We start from the raw sequence: 23,479 nt of genomic DNA on the forward strand, positions 1-23,479 counted from the left end.
AGCATAATGTCATTGATAACAAAGTCATGGTTTATTCCAAAAGTTTGATAAGTTTTCTAATTTATTTTTGCAGTCTCCTCAGGCAAAATCACCCAGAAGTTTTTCCTGGAAGGCGTGTTTTTATTTTTGAGTCTTGAAAACTCAAAAGAAAGAAAATATTGTAAAGTACATTTCCAGCAAATTGAGAGAAATATTTTTGATAAAGCTTGAGTAAAATGGTTGATTAAAACTGTTCTCAACTTTGGTGATATTTTTTTTCTTGATTTTTGTTCTTTGCATAAAAATTGTGACATCAATTAAAAAATTTTAGCATAATTACAAGCAATTCCCTTTAAGAAATACACTTTTATTTTCACACAAATTTTTTTTTTTTTAAATACTAGATTAGCTGGTTTACTTTAAAGACTGGTTGAAGTTTCATAAAATTTGGATGGAGTCATATTTTTTAATTTAAAAAAATAGTTTTGGAAATCAACGAAGAGCCAAAAGACAAAGGAGAAACTCCACTTTTAAAAAAGGGAGGAATATATTTTTCAGGAAAACTTGGTGAAGAAAAAAAAAGTAGGATTTTTTTGTTCTCACGAAAAAAAAAAAGGCAAGCCTACTTTTAAATGTTAAACATTTAATTCCAAAATTGTTTTACTACGATATTAAATATTCAATGAGAAATTAAATTCACATAAATAAAAAAATACCAGATAAAAAAAAGAATATTTTGTAAGGATACTTTTCATGGACATTTTGATTGCGATATTTAAATAGGAAAAAAAAATGTTACTTCCAGAGCGCAGCGCTCAATCAAAAATATTTATATAAAAAACTGTTGGACTCCGTGATCAAGAACTAAGAAAATATAAGCTGTGTAAAGAAATAAAAAGTGTTATTTTATAGGAAAATTAAAAAAATAATAATAGTAAATAAATAAAACATATATGGCTGTGTAAGTTTCCACTTCACCAATTTAAAGAATCAGATTTCATTTTTATGTCAATAGTGCTTTGACTTTTATTTCTTTTTCTCTTTCTTATTTTCCTCTTTCCGCTAATTTCTTGCTTTCTTTTATTCACCCAATTTTTTTATTAGGTAAGGTAAATCCTCTTTTTTCTTGCTTACTTTGATTTATCTCCATTGTAGAGTAAATCCCAATTTGGGGACTGAAGTTCTGATTTCCCTGTCGTGGTAAGGTTTTCCTTCTTTTTTTTGTGTGTGTGTGTGTGTGTGTAGTCACTAGTTATAGGTATGCATAACAAGCCAAAGGTAGACTCAGAAAGTAAAGGGAAAAAACATACAATATAAACAAAGGACTTGTAGGTTTGTTATCTTAATCAAAATCACAACTGACATGAATGAATATTATTTACTTTATGCTTAACTTCTTTTCCTCCTTACGTTTCTGCTTTCTTCTCCTCACCTTTTTGTTTTTTTTTATTACGTAAATTACATCTTTTTTCTGTTTGTTTTGAATTATCTTAATTGTAAAGAATGACTCGAAATATCGTGCTTAACAGCTTCTGATTTCACTGTTGTGATAAGTTTTTGTCGTGTTAAGAATCATTTTGTCGTAATTAGCTGAAGATACCTGAAGCCAGCAGCAGGCTGTCAATTCACTAAAATCAAGAAGGGGGGGGGTATTTTTCAGAATTTAGGATGGGTAAATTTGTCGTTGTTATTTCAATCTTTATCAATGAAAATTCCAAAAAAAAGCAGTTTGCAATGAAAATTCTCCCAAAAAGGTATTTTTTTAAATCTAGCTTAATCTAGGGTGCACAAGCCCTCAATTGACACTACTAAATCGATTAAAGTTAGACTCGTAAAGTCAAAGAAAAAATAAGACGCTAACAAATGAAGATTTTACTAAACAATATCAAAATGTACATAGAAGCTGTTCTGTACAACTTGTTGTTGCAACACATTCATGTGTTTATTGAAACAAATAAATATTAATATTAAACTATAAAAATCAATAATATTTAAAATATTAATATCAAATAAAGATCAAAAATGAATAATAAATAAATGAAATAAATGAATATTAGACACATAAGAAGACTCACCCTGAGGGGGGCCAGAGGGATAATGCTGCGGGTGTGGATGATATCCTGGCATGGCTTTTCCAGGAGGATAACTTCCAAGGTGAGGGGGAGGCATAGGTCCTTGGCCATAAGATCCTAAAAAGTAAACAGTCAAATTTAGTAAATAGTACAGCTTCGCCATCTATATATTGTTCAAAAATTAAGGGTAGATTACTCCTAAGTTTAAATACAAGTATCTACCTACTTTACGCTAATTTCAGGTTGGATCCAATAAATCTTCGATTGAAACCCAAATTTTAATTAATAAAAATTAAGCTTATTTAGAATTTGCCTAATTCAATCAAATAACACTGCATTTTCAGAGAATAGAATTAATTACTCAATAACTAGTGGATATTAATTCTTATCCAGCAAACTTTAAAGTGTCACAGTCGTGGCTATACTAGATCAAAAGGACACAGTGGAAAAACTGGACAGCCATTACCTTTAAAACCTCTTTACAAACGATCTTCTTTCTTTATATGAAATATTGCGCTGTTCTTGTTTTGCAAAACATTCTCTCTTGATTTTTTTTTAGCACGATTTTGTGAACGCTAATTCCCTCAATTATATTGAAAAATCTTCTCTTATTTTTGTCCAAATCCTATTCATCATGAAGAGAAATAATTCACAGCAACGCTATCGAACTTACTACTTCAAACAGAGCATGGCTGGATGCTGACGCGTACCCAGAGGGAGGAGGCCGTCAGGCCCATGCAACCCCAACCACGTATCCAACATTTTAATTAGTAGTTTCTTATATTTTCGTAAGATACCGTTTTTGCTTCTTTTTTTCAAAATTCCTCCGATATGCTCCCCCCCCCCACTTCAAAATAAGTTCCTGTGTACGTGTCAGTCTAGATGACTCATAATGCGATTTGCTAAAGATAACATAAAAATGTTCATCTTCCATGCTAATTTCTAGTCCAAATAAATCAGTATGTAGCTAGCCACAATTGTATGCTCCGTAACATCTTTTACGTAAAGGGAAGTTGCAAATGGCAAACAAAACTAATGGAGTGATAAAATTGGAGGGAGGTTGTGGGGTCAGAATCCCCTCTTCCCCCCCCCCCCCCAAAAAAATACTGGATACGACTTTGAATAAAATAAATTCATGAAATTTCGAATTCAGGTGCAAATACATGGAAATGTAGTTTTTTTTTGTTATTATCTTATGAAAATTCCATAAACGGGTTATTTTTCAGTGAAAATATAAAAAAGGGTATTTTTCAAATTCTATGAGGTTAATGAGGGGCAGCGGGGAAGTTCCCCCTTTACTGGCACAACTGTTTACGTACTCAATATTATCAAACAACAATATATAACTCATTGCTGTCCATGAGGGCACTTACGATGAAATACATATATTTAGGGGGAAGTGTTGTCAAAACATGTAAAACATAAAATACACACAAAAATTTGAACAAATCACTATATAATCCCCTCCCCATCTGTCATCCAACCCTGTCATTAAAGTCATATAGAAGGATAGGCATAATCTTTTAGGATTGCTCCAAAGGACGCCACCAAATATAAACACTAAACAAGTAATCTAAAGGGGGCAACAAACAAGAACTATCGAATTGGCGACCGATTTCGTTATTACCTATTTTTTCTAAAATCTATGAAAAGATAATTCACAGGAGACTTTATGAATATTTGGATAAACTAGGAATATTGTGTGACAGCCAATTTGGATTCCGCGGTAAACATTCTACAAGCCATGCTCTTCACCATCTTCTGTATGTAGTCAATTGAGTCTAGAAAAAGGTTTTCTTTCTTTAACGATCTTTGTCGACTTTAAAAAAGCCTTTGACACTGTGTATTTCGAGTTGTTAATGTGTCGCCTGTCTAGTCTGGGGATAAAAGATGTTTGCTTGAATTGGATTAAATCATATTTTTATGGAAGGTCAAGTAAAGTAATGCTAGGTGACATCGTTAGTGGGTCTATCCTGTTAAATGTGGAGTTCCACAAGGCTCAGTCCTGGGTCTGTCACTTTTTCTCATATGCGTCAATACTCTGAAGTTCTACATTCCTGAAGCAAATGTTACAGCATTTGCAGATGATACTATTTTGACAACTTTTGCAAGGTCACTGGAAGAACTAGTGGATAAAGCAAACCGGATACTGGAAGACCTTTTCGTTTTCGTCTCCTTCAGTTACCTCGCAGTTAAAACCTCTTGCTGTTAAGAAAAATTATATGGTTGTTTGTAGGATAGGAGAAATTTCAAATACTACTACTATAGAATTTGAAAGTTTGTCGCTTTCACAGGTTTTTGAAAATAAATATTTAGGATTTTATGTTGATAATGATTTGGTTGGAAGAAACACATAAATATGATTTCTTCTAAACTTGCACGAGGTCTTGGAGTGATGCGACGTTTGAAACACGTGTTACCTTTAACTGTTTTAAGAAATATATATCATAGTGTTTTCCATCCTTTATTGTTTATGGTTGCTGTATTTATGCATCCAATTTTTCTTCAAATATTAAAAGATTGCAGATTCTTCAGAATAAGGCACTTCGAGTACTTGGTGAGTTTGTTCAGTATGAGAACACGCGTGAATGTTTTATCACTTTTAAATTTCAAATGTTCATCAGATCAGGGACCATTAGGCGGGAGTGTTTACTTACCAATTGCTTTGCTTAATAGATTATCTCCAGAATATTTTAGAGATTTTTTTAAGTTTAATTCTGATTATCATCATCATAGGACTAGAGGTCGTGGAAGCTTAGTCTCAGAAGTAAGGGGTACGAGTCGATCTAGTTTTGCAATTAAAAGTTATGCAGTTAATTTGTGTAATGGTTTCCCGGAGAGCATTAGGGAGTCAGAAAACGAGTTTCAGTTTAAAATTAGATTAAAAAAGTTGTTGGGTGGGATTTTTTTTTTTTTTTTTTTTTTTTTATTCGGGAGAGTTAAATTGTATTGAATGGTATGAAAAGAGAAAGGAAGAGTGAATGAGTTTGGTTTATGATAAAAGATTGTGTGACGCTGCTCAAGCCACAAAAGTGGCTTAATAAAACGTCATACGTTCTAACCATTTCTAAGTTTGTTGATAATGTTATTCAAAAAAATGTGGTAAGTGCCAGTTAAGTATGATGTAATTATTAGTTGAAAATAAAAGTTATCTCATCTCATCTCAATCAAATGAGTATTTTTCCAGCTTTTACAATTCCAATTAGACATACAAAAGCAAAATTTTAGGCTTTGAAGATTCAGGGTATTTTCTAATGGGGTGAGGGGGGAGGGGGGGTTGGCTCATCTCAAAGAAACCTGAAAGGTGTTCTAACAAGTCTAAGTTTCCATATTTTGGAAACTTAGGTCAAAGGGATAAGTTCCATTCCCTTCCGGAAAAAATTAAACTTCGCGTCCATCTTTACGGCTCATTGTATTCGTTAATACCAAAATTTGACATTCATGTGCAAATGATATCTTAGTAGGAAGGAGAAAAGAAAGTTTTACTTATTAAGCAGTAATTCACCAAATTCTTTCAGAAAAATGTATCTTCCCAAAAAGGTGTGTAGTGCATTACTCGGGCCTAGTATCAGATGACAACGTCTTCAGGTTCATTGGCGAGGTGATTGAATTATTTTCTCTTTATTTTAAAATACGACCAAAAGCACCACTTTTTAGACTGAATAAACAAAATATTTAGACTGAATTTAAGATCTAAATCTCCTAAATTGTTATATTTGGCCATCTCTTGATGAAACTAATAAATGGGAGTAGCAATAATTCAGCAAATCCTGTCTGAAGATGCCACCTTCCCATTAATGTCCGAGGGGGCTATGACTTCCCGCCAACTGGTGGTTATTTCGGAGCGCCAGATCTGCCACACAGTTTTGCCATGCTTGACGCATACCCAAAACCGCTTGGCACGAGCCACCAGGTGTACAGTACAAGATTATCAAGAGGCACAAGACCTCTTGATAATCTCCCATTTAAGCATGCAGTGCATTGTTTAGACATGTCTAAAGATGGTAGAGGCGAATTTAGGGGAGGGACAAAGGAGACACTTGCCCAAGGCGCAGAAATTTTAGGGACGCAAAATTTCAGATAAATGATCTAACGAAGATAATCATTTTGTAATTATTAAAAGTTTATTTTAGTTAATTACTAAAATGAAAATGAATGAAAAATAAAAAAAACTAAATAATAATAATTAATACAATTAATAAAAATTAAATATTTTAAATAATAAATTAAAAATAATTAAAAATTAATTGTTGATTAATTTATGCACTGAAAACAATTTTGTTAATAAATAAAATCTCGTCAAAATTGGCCTGAAAATTTCGTGCGAGACAGGGGGGGAGCAAGATTTTGCCCCGGGATCGAGAGGCCAGAACCGCCACTGGAGTGATGGCGATGTCTCCAATCTCATTGGCAACGTAACTAAACTATATCTTTGGCCTAAAAATGCAGGCTATACTAACAACCCTTCAATCTGAAGAAAACTATATTTAATTTGCCTGAAGCCCTAGTCAAAATAGTGGAGTTAATTCGACTACCCAAACTATTAAAAGCGAATTTGAAAGGTAATTTTAATGCCAGAAAATATTTAAAACCTTTCATGTTTATTTGCATGTTTATCAATTTATTATCCTTTCGCTTTTTCTATTTTAGGGATTTAGACTGTGTTTAAATAAAACAAAAAAAAATACATTTTTACGATTAATTCTGTATTATATTTTTCAAGAAATTAACCTATGTTTAGCTTTATTTTTTCACGGCTGTCTCCCCATCCCTGAAATAGAATCATTAGCACTCGCTTGACCCAGAATACAATAATGGATATAAATTCCGTTTTTCTGTTAATCACCTTCTTATATTTGTTTTTTAACATTTTCATCCGACAATAATATTAAACCTAAAAAATTGAATGTACCAAAATTGCACAAACATGAGCTCAAGACTCGATAGTCCAAAATGTTCCTTACCTTGAGAAAGGGGCACCATATTAGGCTGTTGTCCGTGTTGTGGCGGAGCGTCTTGTCTGCTTGGCGGTCTAGGTTGCAGGGCACCAACATTCCCTACAAAAAAAGTTTGTTTTAAGTTCCAGACATAAAAAATATTTTCGTCTCCTCCTCCTATATTAGGACCATTCATACTTGAGAATAAAATGATCTTTCTTCTGGCAGAATATACAAAATTCCACCTTTTTGTAGATAGGAGCTTAAAACCTCTTTAGTAGGTTTCTCTGATATGCTGAATCTGGTGGTGTGGTCCGCGTTAAATCGTGAGAATATATAAGCAGAACAATTTAGTGTAAGTTTGACAGCGCTCTTTTTCCGTCAATATTTAAATAATAATGAAAAAATTAATTCAAAAAATATTTGAAACTTAAAAATCAACATTATGTGGATTCCTAAAGACAACTACACCTTCAGAGGCAGAGGAAAGCTACTCCTTCTTAAACTAATTGGCAGGGCCGTATCCACGATTTTTTTTTGTGGGGGGGTGTACAAAAGGATTTTTTTCAGGGGGTTAAAAAACTTCAAAGAGGCATAAACAATTTATTTATATTCATTTTTGTTACGTTTTTAAGAGTCAGACAAACATTTCAGGAGGGGGGCGGGGGATCAAAACTCCTACCCCCCCCCCTTTGGATACGGCCTTGCTATCATGTTTTTGGTTTACTTTTGCTGATTTTCACCCCCCCCCTCCTCCTCTCTCTCTCTTTTCTCTCTCTATCTCTCTCTCTTCTTTTTTGTTTAACTTGGCATCTAGCCAGCTGCTACCAAATCTAGATAACTGCACCAAGAGGTGTTTTCATTAGAAACTGATATCCAGAATGTTCTTAATATTTAAGATTTGTGTTCCTTAAATATAAGATTTACGCTCCTCCTTAACTTTGAAGATTTGTGAGCCAGTTTAAACAATCTGACTTTATTTTCACTGTTCTTGGTACGTTAAAGAAAAGGTGAAAAAAAAACAGAACCTTTAAGTGCTAAAACCATGAATTACAATCGAGCAAGTTTCAACTTAATTCTTTAGCTAGCATATGGTAAAACGATTTTTCTCTTTTTTCGTCCCAAGTGTTCAAAAATTTTTTACCAAACTAGTGTGATGCAATACGTCTTTACGAATTGGAATCGATAAAAGAAATAAAGAAAAACATTTCGGAACTTAAGCCAAACTTGCACAAGCTGTTCCTAGCCAAAGGACCCCTCTCCCCCGCAAAAAAAACATACGGACAAGCAATATTTAAGGACAGAAAAAAGAAACAATTCTGCCGTTAACGCCAAAGCAGCTGGTGAGAAAAAGTGAAAAGAAAAGCACAGTATTCGACCAGCTAAAATACGAGCTCTTTTTCCTCCTTTTATCCACACGCATGAACTAATTCTTCAGAGGGGGGGGGGGGTATTTGACAGAATGCAAGAATTGGAGCTTACCATTACATTCCCCATGTAAAACACTAAATTACCCTGGTGATCCTCCCTTTGAGAATAGCTTAAGAGAGAAATTATTTAACACACAAAAACACTGCAAACAAGAAAAATTTGCCAATTGGCCTTATTATACACGCATGAACTAATTCTTGAAAGGGGGGAGGGGTTATTTGACTGACTGCAAGAATTTAAGCTTACAGTTATATTCCCCATGTAAAAAAACTAAACAAAAATTGTTCTTGCTATCCAGAAAATTTTTGATTTTTGAAAATTTTTGAAGCGTGGGGAAAGTTATGACAAGAGAAGTCATCCGTGAATAGTTACACAATATGTCAAAATTACCCAACGCTTTAAACGCTCTCGACTTTTGGGGTTTGTATTAAATTGGAAGACAACTGTGTGTTGTTTTTTTTTTTGCGTTTTTCATTATTCTTGTTTGTTTTTCTGTTTTTTAAGTTTTTTTTTATTTGTTAGCTATAGTGCATTGAATAAATCAAATTCAAGCTATGCTACCTTTGAAGAAATGTGACATGTTCAACATTGAAACTCTTGATGTTCACTTCATCATCTTCATCGACCGACATATTATGGTAAATTATGTTTCTGAAAATACATTATTGAAGTCACGCCTAAAGCTTATGTTTCATATTTTAACATTTATGAGAGAATTTCCAAAAACCGTTTGCTAAATGGTCCTCAAATAGAGGATCATGAGGGCAACGTGGATGAGGACAATTGGAGTATGATTAAACGTACATTACCCTGGTGTTCCTCCCTTTGAGAACAGCTTAAGAGAGAAATTATTTAACAAACAAAAACACAGCAAACAAGAAAGATTTGCCAATAAGCCTTATTATGGCTTAGCAAACATGTTTTGGCAATTATATTAGTAATGTAATTGCCGTCTCCTTTCAGAGCGATGTCGTCTCCTTTCAGAGCGGCAGCCAACCAACGCCATATGGTTCTGTTTTGGGTTATCGTTCTCAGCAACTACCAGAATTTGTTTTTCATTTTTCTTCATTTTTCAAAACTGTCCTTACAATTCCGAGGCGTTTTGCAAAAACGCTAAGCCCACTTTTTCCGAAGACGAGTTAACAATATGATTTAAAGAGCTTAAAGAGATCTATCAATTGGATTATTCAAAATGGACTTATCTTGATTTTGACAGAATTACAAATTGTTCCAAAAGGGCGTAAGTCCCTTATCTTCTAAGTAACGAACAATTCAGCAATTCTGACATTTCCAGCGTATTCCAGTCAAAAATTAAACTAGAAATCAGTCTGTAAAATGTCAAGTTTATTAAACTCTGATTTTTGAGAGATTTTTTCATTGTGCGTTTTCATTTTGTTCTCCTATAAAATCAGGAAAAGTGGACTTATGCCTTTTTTGCAACACGCCCCAGAATTCTTCCTTGCCCAAATAAACTAATTCCGAAACAAATTTAATTCTAGTCACCTAACTTTTTTCCCCTTGTGAAAGTATCTTTGGTGGACCTGAATCACCCTTAGCAAAAAAAAAAAAAAAAAAAAAAAAAAAAAGAGCCGATGAAGAAGACAAGAAAACAAAATTGATGCGATTATTTCGCCTATATATAACACGGTAATTTTCAGCACAGGTAGCCTAATCATCAAAACATGATGGAAACATAAACAGAAAAAATAGGATATAAACAACAAGGGAAGCTGAAAACGAGAAAAGTATAAAAAAGACAAAATCTAAAAATAATTTAAACGAAACTTCTTTGATACTTTTTAGGTGTTACATTGGCCAAATTCTGCAATCCTACAATGGTCATGTCTATTTTTATTTTTATCCCAGTACAACTAAAAAACATCATGCACGAAGAATGAGTTTTAATTTTCATTGCTATAGCAACTCCAGAGCCAAAGATCACAACAATGCCATAAGTGGAAAGAAGAATGGAAAGAAGAATCAGCATATTTCGGTAGCAGGAGAGCATGTATAATGTCCTCACCTGTTTTTATTAACTTTGGTGTGAACTGAACGAGATTTCGCACCCAAATCTAAATTAAAACACACATTAATTGTTATAAGAATATAAGAAGATTTAAGTTTAAAGCCCAACTTGAGGTCCCGCTTTTTATCTTATGGTTCGCCAACTTTCCCTCTGTAATAATGACGAGGAGTCAGAAAATTGGGAACCCGAGGAACTTTAGGCATGAGAAGCCCCGGGAAATTCTTTTAATCTGCCACCTTACTCAAGGGCGTCGGCTGGGGGGGGAGGCAGTGGCTTCGACCCCAATAATGTGGAGAAAAAAAAAATTATTATATATCCCATACCCCTTGACTATCCAGATATAGACCCTCCCCCCCAATAACATGCTGGAGATTTACCCCTGCCCTTACTCTAAATGTCGAACCTCTGGCTCGTATATTTTCCTAAAGATTATTATATATCATTGTATATATTATTAAGAGATAACTACAATTATTCTAGTGCCATTGTATGTACTTTCGGGTATTTCCAGATAATTTATTAATCCTACAGATCCTTTTAGATCGTTATTCAAGCTCCCAAAATTCTTTAGTGTTTTTTCAATTTTAATAAATATGCGCCTGGACATGCACCAGACTTTTAGAAGGGGTCTGCACGGGGGTTTTCTTAGAGGTAGAGGGGTATGAAATTCCAAGAATCGTGCCCCCCCCCCCATTTGCAGGTAAATTTTTGCATTTTCAAAAGGAGGAGTACTTGATTTATTAATTTTTCACACGCCCCTGTCAAATTCATATAGCTCAGAATAGAAGTGTATAAAGCATTGTCGGACACAAATTCGCTTAGTTAATAGAGCAAAATAAGTCACTCTGTGAATTTTCTTAAAGTATACTGTCCTTCGCAAGCAGTTCCGGCAATAGTCTTGTATCGCTGAGTGCATGCAATAGCACACGTATAATAACAACAATTCAGTTCTTTAAAATAATTTTATTAGACTAGCGATTATAAAAAATAAGATAATTAATTATATCACAGATTAAGAAGGCAAAATATAGTCCATGTCCACCTAGTTGTTGCTTAGTTTGTAAATTCTTCTCCAGTGTCTAGGGAAAATTTGGTACTTGTGCACTAAATGATACGCACGAACGAAGTCAAATTTGATTAATGCTAATAAAAAAAATAAAATAGGATGAATCACAGCATATATTAAATGCGTAACCTAACCTAAGTACCTCCCCCCCCCTAAACCCCATAAAACAACAGTTTCAATATTGTAAAATCAATGAAAACCACGCTTTGCATTCCATTTCTGTATTGCAAATACCCGCTTGGCGGATTTTGTGTCTGATTTCCTTGTACAGTATGTAGCAGTGGGCCCGTAGAATGCACAAGTACCGATTATACTTAGCATAATGTAACTTAATCCTTTAGCATAAAATATTACGCACAGGGTGATGGCTGCGTTACTATTCAAGTTTTAATGAAGTTACGAAATAAGTAAACTTTAATTCTTCACGTAAAAAGTGGATGTACCTGTAACTGTGTTTAGCTCCATAGCACAAAAAAGTAACGAGAAGCAAAATCAGCGGTTATTATTTCGCAATAAAGCGTAAACAGGCAGGTATAGAGAAACTTACTTCTAGGGGATACAAATTTTCCAAGTCATTAAAAAAACGAATTATAAAAAATAGTGCGAAATTATTAAAAAAAAAACTACTAAAAATTATGACCTAAAGGCAGGAGAATTACGATAAAGTTACTACGTTTTCAAAGAACCTGTCAGTAACAAACATAAATTGTCATTTGTAAAAATCATAGCCGTCACGTGAGACAGTTTGCAGTATTACAATTCCGACAATTATATATATATATATATATATATATATATATATATATATATATATATATATATATATATATATATATATATATATATATATATATAAAAAAAAAAAAATATATATATATATATATATATATATATATATATATATATATATATATATATATATATATATATATATATATATATATATATATATATATATATATATATATATATATATATATATATGAAAAGCAGTTAAATAACATTTTTGGCAGATACAAAGATGTTGGGACAAGCACAATCTATCAATCCGATGTTGATTCCAGAAGCAAGGAACAGAAAGATTTCGAGCAAAAAGACCGGAATGAGCGACAACAAGAAATCCACTATCCTTCTATCTCATCAGCAAGAAATAGTCTCCCTTTCTCTCTCCAAAAGCTCTCTTAGAAAATGTATAGTTCCATGGAACGCTGTCAAGGACCGAAAAACCCAGCTCTGGAATCGATTCGCCCTCCCAGTCAGTTCCATTTGCTCAGCTAGAAAGCATTGGAACAAGAGACTCTTAGAGCTTGGAAAACGCTAGCGAGGATCAATATAGCTGCTGGATGGAGGACGCAAAAAGAAGAGAATTCTGTCTACAGGGACACTGGAAAACATCGAACGATTTCCCAGAAAGAAAGTTTTGATCAGAAATGTGGTTTGAAGTCTAACCCTTGGGACGAAAAAAGGGCCTTTTCCAGGGAGAGGGGTCAAAATAAAAAATTCCAAATTTCATCCCCAATTGCTCAGTTTTTCAAGGAAGGGGCAAGTTCCTCAGACCAAACAAACGGGGAAATTTCCCATATACCCCAGATGTGTAGGTATGTGAGAAGATACAGGGGCAGATCCAGGATTTTTTTAAGGGAGGGGAGGGCAAAATAGGTTGATCCAATAAAAAAAGATTAGGGAGGGCGCAAAATAGGTTGATCCAATAAAATTGCGTTAGGAGAAAGTTTAATTAACGCAAACTTGAGTTAATTGAGTAAATTACACTAATTTAGACTACGCTAGGGGGCGCGCCCCCCTCACCCCCTCCGGATCCGCCACTGAGGAGATATAAGCTAACTCATGTTATTTACATCAGAGGCACGACGAGGGGCAAGGGCCTAAAGAGTGATATCAGGGGTATGAACTTAAGGCGTCAGATTGGAGGCAAAGCATTTGCCGATTCTAGTATTTAATACGCACAATAATAATAAAAGGAACTGCGAGTTTTCAATATTCAAACTGAATATTTGTTTACAAAAATAACTGAACCATGCTTTTCTCTCTCTCTCTTTTTTTTGTTCCTCTTTCTTTATTCTGGTAGAGTTTAACATAAATTAAACGCGTAACATAAATTTATTTGGGGAGGAGATTTGGAGTTCAATAACACATGAAACCTGAATCATACACAAGTACAAGAAATTATAGATTAAATCGTAAAAATCTAGATCTTTCAAAAGACAAAGGTCCAAAGCCAATTTCGTTCCCCTCCCAATTAAATCTGACTGATTGCAAAGTTAATCCAGAGTTAATCCGTTATACAGCATTACATGTTTTTTTTGTAGATTTGTGATTGGATAGGTATTACGAACACTTACCATTTATATGAAATAAGATTACTTTTAAAATTCATTCATAGTCCTGGTAACTATATTTACACAGAGGGGGAATGTCTCTAGAATAAATAATCATAAGGAACTCTTGTTTTTTTTGTCACATGCCCATTCCAGCATCTTAGTCTTTGGTATCCATTATGCCCATTCCGGCATCTTAATCTCTGGTATCCCTATGCCCATTCCGACATCCTAATCTCTGGTTCTCTGGTATACCTCATGCCCCTTTTTTGGTCCCGTATAACGGCAATTTCAAAACATCAAAGAATGAACTTGATCCACTTTAAGTCATCGAATTAATAAATATAAAACGAAGAGTGAATTATCCCGAACACACTCGAGAAGTTTGTTCTGTTTGATCATAGAAAAACCAGTTTATCTGTCTGCAATCGGTTATAATTAACTTAGTCTGAGTGAGAAAAACTACGATGCAGGTATATTTTAATTAAATATTTAATATATAGGTGGTTAGGAGTTAGATCAGGTATTTAATTTAATCTGTCCTGGGCAGCCTGATTTCCATAATTCTTTGTCATAGTTTCAACAATTTTGTTTTTAGAATATCATATTTTGGCAGGCTATATTCATTATGATTAATCTAACTTCACTTCCCGAGTGTGTTCGGGATAATACACAAGTACCCAAAGACATTTCAGTAAATTCAATTAAATAATGTATTTCTTATTCGACTAAATGAGTTCAAGTTCAGGCCGAAAAAAGAGATCAATTAATATTTTTAAATAGTATGATTTTTCCAAAAGAAACTTGTTCCAAAGGCACTTAGTTGCCTTCTGCAACTTCTGACAAAAAGACAATTCAACTTATAGCGCTAGACCACGCCCAAAATTATTAGATAACCCAATCTATCTTGTACAGAATGTCGAGTATAACTAAGTGTCCAATAAACTAACATTCTTTGAACGTAACAATATTTTTTTGGAAGCATGTGTTGAAATATGCAATGAAAAATAGTTTGGCGACCCATTGTCTACTACGAAAAACCCATCAAACTGCCACGTGGTTTGTTTATTGCAAGACCGCATTTCTCTGTGATGCATATCTTTGTATCTTGTAACTAGGGATTGAACAAGACCATAACATAATTATTCAACCCTTTTTTTCCTACAAACAGAATGATGTGAGGAATTTGGAAAATTTCATTGCGAATAATAAAAGCAAGAGTTGGCTTAACATTAAATTGATAAGAAAACATAGACAATGTATTCAGGGGGAGGGAGAGGTTTCAGCACAAACCGTGGTACTTATTTAGAATCCAGAAAACATGCGAAAATTGTATTGCGAATATCAGATAGGCATTACCCGGTACTTATATGAGACGCTGTATAAACAAAGGGTTTCTCACCCCGGGAACTATATACAAACTTTAGTTTTTTGGGGTTTAGGGGGATTAAAGGGTACCTTGGTTTAGTTAGGCTAGGTTACGTATTTAATATATGCTATGCTTTACCCACCCTCCCCCCACCTCCCTAATATCCAAATATATAGCCCAGATTTGTTTCTGAACTATTACATTTTATCCTATTTTGTTTTATTTCATTAGCATTAACGAAACTTCACTTCTCGCGTGTTTTCTGAATTCTAAATAAGTACCCAAACCGTTTCTTAAGCCCAGTAAATTTTACATTTTTTTTGTATTTCTAGTAACCATTCCTGTTTTTCTTGTTTTGTTTTTTTTGCGTTTTTTTTTTGCTATTCTTATGCATTGTAAAACCTTCCACACTTTAAGTTTGAAACACTTTAAGTTTGAAGTTTCAGGTACATTATGGGTAACCAAAATCTAGCGCTTAAAAATACAAATACTAGACCAGAAATGCAAACCATAGCGTATTATCGTTTTATCCTTAATTTTCGTAAAGGGGTGGGGTCTCAAATGAATCTTTGAAGGAACATTTAGACGCTTTCATAGCAATATATATTCGAAAGGGGGTCAGATTTAGGGGGAGGGGGCTTACCAAAAACAAACACACAGACAGTTCACGGAAAATACAGGGAGAATCACAAAAAAAGAACACATCACAGAAGGGAATTGGCCCAAAGATCCGCCCATATGTTTACGTTTTTAGGAAGAATATTCCTTGTTTCTCTCTCGTAGATATATATATTTTCTTTTCTTTTTTAAAATAAAGCCTTAGATAGAGTACGTATGCTTTTATGAAGATATTTTTCTTCGGGTTAAATTGGTTTATCTCATATATTGGTACTTGTTAATAATCCAGTAAACACGCGATAAGTGAAGGTTCGTTAATGCTCATGAAATAAAACAATATAGGATGAAAATGTAATAGTTTATAAACAAATTTGGGCTCTATATTTGCACATTAGGGGGGGGGGGGGGTAAACAGCATATATTAAATACGTAACCTAATCTAGGTACCTTTTTTGCCCCTTTAACCCCAAAAAACTAAAGTTTGAACCTTTGTTACTGAGTGAGCATTACCTCACTATGCAGCGAAAACCTGTTTTTCATTAAGCATCTTTGAGATTTCGATATGGTCTTTCCCGCGTGTGTACCGAATTCTGAACAAGTACCCATATTTCTTTACATATTGCACTTATTCCTAAGTCGCATAACATTTTCTTGATAAAATCTCTTCATCGTCCTCAAAAAGATGACTCTTCCCGCTAAAAAAAAATCCACAGATCACCCCCATCCCCCCTACAAAGGTCACCTCACTCGTATAAAAATGAATCAGCTCCTCAATCTGAAATATTTACGGCTTAGCTCTTGAAAGCCAAGGTTTATGCTGGAGGTTTGTACCAAGAAATACGTAACCTCATACCTCGTATTAAACCACGTATATAACATAGGCGGCTATTTCTCTTCCTTGAAACACAAATAAAGAGGTTTTAACCTCTTTGTTCTGGCTACTTTTAGAAAGCGAAACATTTCCAAAAGCTTTCAAGCATAGATTACTCGAAAATGTCGAGGAGTTACTTTGCCTCAGTTTTAGAAATTGATCCAGCTCGGTGCAAGGCCAGGTAGGGGCAATTACCCCCCAGATTTTTACGAATACCTCTATTGGTTGGTATCTTCATTTAAACAATCGAAAAATGCAAAACTGCCCCCTCCTTTCGATTTTGAAACAACTTTTTTGTATTTTTATAAAATAAATCGAAATATATTCAAAACACTACCACCACCCAAATTTTGAAAAAAAAACAGTTTATTGTATCTAAATGTCCATTGTTTAATTAAGAACTGTATATGCTTAGGTACAGTTAGTCCTAATTAGGCTAAACAACATGAATTTTTCACGTGGTAACGAACATGATTTAAAAATAAGTAATTCAACCAATTGAATTACTGGGTGTGTTTTTGTTGTTTTGTGTTTTTTTTTTTGAGGCTGTTTTACCTTGAAAGACAAACAAAAATAATATTTTGCTACGATAATTCTGGGGAAGCTTTTAAGTTTTTTTTTTTTTTTTTTTTTATCTTTCTAGCATGTCTTTATTTATTGACTTGGAAACTCGAATTCGACCCTTTGGAGCTTGCGTTATCGATGGTTTTTTAACCTTATCTCAAACTACAAAGCTTTGAAAACCGTGCAAGGGCTGACGAGACCATTGGGACTGGGTTAAATTTATGAGACTTGAGAGAATAATTAGAGTAAAGCCAAAACAGGTAGTCTCTATGAGAGAAAAAGCTGGCATAACTTTTCAGGGTTGCATACAAATGATTGTTTTTACTTCTTGATGATCATTCTGGGTAGTCTATAGAATGAGTCCATCATTCTAGGGTAGATCTAAGGCAGATAGTTATACAATAAGGGTAATTCAGGTAGTCTATCACTTCATGTGACCCATTTGAAGGCAATTGGCGACCAAAAATATATGATTCAAAAAATTATGACTAATCATGTTCACACTTGCAGGCGAGTGGGCGACTGAGAAAGCTTATATTATATGGGCTTAGCCTATTGGGAAAGCCCAGTGGAATCGTAGTGAATTGATCGAGATTTGTGGGTTGACTCATGACAGACAATATCCACTGGACTTGTAGGCAAACGGGCAAACGTTGGTCTGCCTTGTTCAAAAGTAATATCAGGGTATCTCGCTAATGACTCGGAAGTGCTAACAAAACAAATACGCTAAGGTAGTTAGAGGTGGACGGACCTAGGGGGAAAAACTGGAAAACGTTACCCATAATCCTGAAAAGCAAGTGTAAAGCTCTGGCAGGCGATAGGGATAGGGAGGGGGATTTGTATAAAAAAATTTGGGTGAGAAGTTGTGTGTTAGGGAGCTGTACTAATGGGAAGTTCTTGGGCGGGTAGCCTACGCCCGGCTCTGCAACTGACCAGTTGCTTTCCCCTACGATAAACCCCTAGCTATGTCTGTGTCATCGGTCAGTCCTGGTGTTGCTGATCATTCAGTTTAGAACAGGGTTATTTGTGTGACTATAAGTTCAGCCTGAGTTGATCCAGCTCGGTACTTGTCTAGAATCCGATAAACACGCGAGAATTGTATTGAAGATCAGATAGCATTACCCGGCGAGACACTGTATAAACTAAGGGTTTCTCACTCCGGGAACTATATATAAACTTTACTTTTTTGGGGGTTTAGGGGGAATGAAAGGTAACTAGGTTGGGTTAGGTTACGTATTTAATATATGCTATGCTTTACCCCCAATCCCCCTAATGTGCAAATATATAGCCCAAACTTGTTTCTGAACTATTATTTTTTTCATCCTGTTTTGTTTTATTTCATTAGCATTAACCAAACTTGACTTCTTTCGTGTGTTATCAAACAGTTCGTGGTAACAAACTGTAAGTAAGGAGTGACCCGGCTCAGTGGTAACCGAAACTCTAGAAAACGGTATTTGATACCAATAGATACATCAAAAGAATCAGATTTTAATGCTGATTTCAAATGTATAAGTTTCATCAAGTTTAGTCCAACCCATCAGAAGTTACGCGCCTGAGTAAATTTGGATGATTTTCGAGAAAAGGAGGAAAGAACCCCAAAAGTTATAGAAACTTAATGAAAATCACACCATCATATTCAGCGCATCAGAAAACCCTACTGTAGAGGTTTCAAGCTCCAATCTACAAAAATGTTGAAATTTGCATTTTTTGCCAGAAGAAAGATCACGGATGCGTGTTTATTTGGTTTTTTTCCAGGGGTGATCGTATCGACCAGTGGTCCTAGAATATCGTGGGAGGGCTCATTGGAATGAAAATTAAAAGTTCTAGTGCCCTTTTTAAGTGACCGAAAAATGGAGGGCAACTAGGCCGCCTCCCACGCTTATTTTTTCTCCAAAGTCACCCGATCAAAATGTTGAGATTAGCCACTTTGTTCAGCATGTTCGAAAATATTATAAGTATGTCTTTTAGGATGACTTAATCCCCCGAAGTTCCCGGGGGGAGGGCTGAAAGTTATGAACTTTACCCAATGTTAACATATAGTATTGGTTATTGGGAAGTATACAAACGTTTTCAGGGGGGATTTTTTCTGGTAGTAGGGGGGGGGGGTTATGTGGGAGAATCTTTCCATGAAGGAAGTTTTTCTGGGGGAAGGAACATTGCTATGAAGGGGACGCCGGATTTTCCAGCATTATTAAAAAAAAAGATCAGAAATTAAATATAAAAAAACAAGTTTTTCAACTGCAACAGCAGCAACATCAACACTTAAAACGAACAGAAAATATTACATATATGATTGGGTTCACCCCCAAGTCAATACATCGCTCTTTAAGCCAAAGATTTGTTAGTACTTTCATAAGAGCTATTTATTCTAATTAACGGCCTTTGTGATTAAGCGGTCATTTTTAAAGAATTGGAACAAAATTCGACCTTTAGCTTAAAACGCAAGGTATTGACTAGGGGGCGAACCCCCTAATATACGTATTAAAATTTATGAATATAGAAGTTCGTTACGTAAGTTAATTCGTAAGTTACGTATACTTATTATTAATAAAAACGTTCGTAAATAAAATTAAACATGATTCGAGAAAGTCATTTAACCAAATAAAAGTAAATTAATATCCAAATTGTGTTCTAAATTTTCATGTACGGTGAGCCAAGATCAAAACCTGCATTAATTCAAAAACGTTCAAAAATTAAATAAAAATAAAACAAGTTTTTTTGACTGAAATTAAGGAACGACGTTAAAACTTAAAACGAACAGAAATTATTCCGTATATGAAAGGGGCTGTCCCCACCACAACGCCTCACTCTTTAAGCTAAAGTTTTACTCTCTCACAGCTCTATTTTTTTTCTAAAAAATAAAAAAGTTTAGCGTAAAGAGTGTGGTGTTGAGGAGGAGACAGCTTCTTTCATATAGGGAATAATTGCTGTTCGTTTCAATTCTTAACGTCGTTCCTTACTTTCAGTTAAAAAAAACTTGTTTGTTTTATTTAATTATATATAATGCACCAGTACCATAGTAGGTACTTTTACACACGGAATAATGAACATTAAAATGTTTGTGAACTAAACACACGAAAAAAAAACACATTTTCATAAATATCGTATCGCACACCGAGTAAGTCGATGCACAATTATAACAGAAAAATAAAATCGCAACCGTGAAAACTATCGTCATAATATATGTACAAAACATTCATTTTCCCTTTCATTAGGCATTTAATCCCTTTAATAAATCACAGAGAAGTTATCGCCGGTCTAAATTGAGTGACATAACATCACTGGTCAGCTGATGATTCTAATTATAGAAAGTGACGTCATTCACACGTGGATAAGGGGATTCCCCAATAATTGCCTATTGAGAGATCCGAATGGAATTCAAACAAAATTTCTGCTTGATTAATTTCCTTGCATTCGATGACAAAATTCCCGAGATAAATACAAGCTACTGAAATCAAGTCCTTACATTGTCAGCTTGAGATGATTTGTGTAAGGGCATTGAATAAGTAAATCATGATAAAATATATATAGCTGACGTTACCAACATATAGGGGGTGGGGCGGGGGTGGGGGAAGATAGGGGTTCCCGAAACTGGTACATACTTTTTTTTACTGAGTGGCTACCCCTCCCAGAACAACCCACTATTCGTAACAGATACAAATTTCCTGATACAAAAAAAAAATCCTCATCAACATTATGGATGAAAATAACCCACAATTCTCTAGCTTAGTGCATGAAAAATTAACTAGGTTGACAGGCAATCTTAGCCTATTCCAAGACGCATTATGCCTTTGCCAGAACATTCCAAGTCATGGTTGCAGCAGTCGCTGAAACCTAGTAATTAACGGAGTTCAGCCCATAGTAACCGTTAATTTAAAAACGCTTTTTGAAAAAAAAAAAATCGCCACTTGAGCTGTTGCAGGAATGGTAACTATTATTTCGATCAATCCTTGTGGTAAACGTCTATTACAAAAACAAATTTAAGGGAATTTCAAAATAATAGCCAAAAGAGCCTCGAAATAGGGACTCCAGTCTTTTCCTGTATTGTCCTAGTAGTTACGTTTATGTTGACAATTCAAAAAGAGAAGAACGAAGAAGAACAAACAAATTAAGAAAAGTCAAAACCAAACGAGGATAACTTTCAGCTAGTAAATAATACGAAAAAAGCAGATATTTCGACACGACCTCTACTGAGCAATCTTCAATGCTCAAAAAGAATAAAAAATTTATAGCTTACTATTTTACAGAAGCAAAAGTGTATCTTTACAGAAGCAAAAATGTCACGACAAGCGTTATAGATTAGTTTGTTGATGTGAGGCTATGTACTCACTTTTGACTCATAAATCAATATTCTTGTTTTCTATACGTGGCATTTGTGTTTTCAGTAAAGCGCTAGTTTTCTATAGCCCGACAAACACACGGAAATATCACCAGTTGGTTTGCTTGCATTAGTTTTATCGACATGTAATTAGAAAGGTTGCGAAGAAATAATTTTTGTTCGTTTTAAGTTTCAACTTCGGTCTTTCTTTCCTCAGAAAAACTTTTTTTTTAATTAATGTCTAAAAGTGGTCTTTGCTGAAACATATGCTTTGTTTTCGCGCTTTATCCACTAGCTGAAAACTACCCTCGTTCAAATTTTTTTCTTGATGTACCAAGGCCATCAAAATGAAAGCATTTTCTGCCCCCTGGCTCCAACTTATGTCTAGCAACTTATGCAGAAGTAAACAGTGTCAGATATATCTAACGGGGGTCTTTGCCGAAACTTGTGCTTAGTTTTAGCGTTTTATTCACTGGCTGGAAACTACCCTCGTTCAGTTTTGTCTTTTCCTTAGAAGTACCAAGCACATTAAAATAAAAACATTTTTTGTCCCCTGGCTCCATCTTAGGTCTATTCACACTTGAAAACCGAGATTTTCTACGATATTTCTTTTGGTTTTAATTCAGTTATTTACATTTCTTGTTGCGTAAATTCTTTCCTTTGTTGCCACACCCAATCGTAAAGGAAACAACCAAAGAGTTACAATGCCAAAATTATCTGTTTCTGATCGTCGGGCAATACATCAATCGGGAAGTGTGGTACAATTGTTATTTTCAATAGGTCTCTTTTTCGTTTGTCCTTTTTTTTCATACGTCATATATAGCTAGTGTGATCTCAGATGGTGTTTAAAACACAAGGAAAGTGTGGATAACAAAAAAAAATCTCTTTTATTGTCCTTATAGCAATAACGAATTGGGTACCCAAAAACAAAATAGTACAATTACAGAGCCATATCTAGGATTTTTGTTCGGGGGGGAACAAAAACAGGCTTAAAAACGCATCAAGAATATGTTTTTATGCATTTTTATTTCGTTTTTACGAGTCGGAGAAACATTTTGAGAGTTTTTCGACCCCCTAACCCCTCCCCTGAATACGGGACACTTAATAGGTTCGGTCCAAATATCAAAAGCAAATAAAACTTAGATTTACAGGAATTAAACTTACCTATAGCAGGAGACATTGGTTGCGAGCTTGCTGAGCCACTGGATCCGGTAGGTGATGGGGAAGGCCTCTTCGCGGGCGGAGGAGCTGATTGAGGATGGGTTGGTCCAGGACTCTGTGTTTCTGGAGGATGTTGCTGTTCATTGGAAGAGGCACTAGATGCTGTCCCATTTGGTGGTTGTGAATGGTTATTTTCCTACACAAAAATCCAATTATATCATAGTAGAAACACGCAAGCATACATAGGGGAAGGGGGATTCGTGGGGTTACACACAAGTCACTTCATGAACTCTAAGAGGGCGCGAAATAAAAAAAAAACGTAAAAACCTTGTCTTTGCAGAATTGAATATAGAAAAAACTGTCAGCTTGATTGTTTTCGAACCATACATGGTAATGAACCGCAAGAAAAGAGCGACTCTTGTTTATAAGAATCGAAAGTTTAAAAATTTTGCATTTTAGTGGCGTCAAATTTGACAGACGATTAATACTGGACAAAACTCATAATTCAGAATTAAGAATATCAGCACTTGAAGTAGTTTTCGAGACAAGCATTTTTTTACAACCTTTCGGAAAAATAATGTCTCGGTCAGGAATATCTCCGTTCCCCAAAAAATGGACAATCCAGTCTTTTTTTTTTTTTTTTTTTTGTAATTGTATGATACAGCGATCACACTTTGTTCTTGATCTGTAATGAAACCGGTTTTCTGTGTCCACTCGGAGATTATCAGCTT

General features: G+C 34.7%; 1 protein-coding gene across 1 annotated transcript in view; it reads right to left on the reverse strand.

Annotated features, from left to right (window-relative positions):
• Positions 1–23,479, reverse strand: part of osa (trithorax group protein osa) — a 98,075-nt gene that overhangs the window by 45,088 nt on the left and 29,508 nt on the right. Inside the window, exons 4-6 of the mRNA XM_089090863.1 lie at positions 22,752–22,944; positions 7,016–7,108; positions 2,055–2,168 (exon numbers count right to left, since the gene is read on the reverse strand). Coding sequence (XP_088946989.1) covers positions 2,055–2,168; positions 7,016–7,108; positions 22,752–22,944 — 400 coding nt within the window. The remainder of the gene's footprint in view (positions 1–2,054; positions 2,169–7,015; positions 7,109–22,751; positions 22,945–23,479) is intronic.

This window comes from Artemia sp. Qi Xiang Cuo, chromosome 1 (assembly GCF_049724085.1).
Source record: "Artemia sp. Qi Xiang Cuo chromosome 1, ASM4972408v1, whole genome shotgun sequence".
Taxonomy (NCBI): Eukaryota; Metazoa; Arthropoda; class Branchiopoda; order Anostraca; family Artemiidae; genus Artemia; species Artemia sp. Qi Xiang Cuo.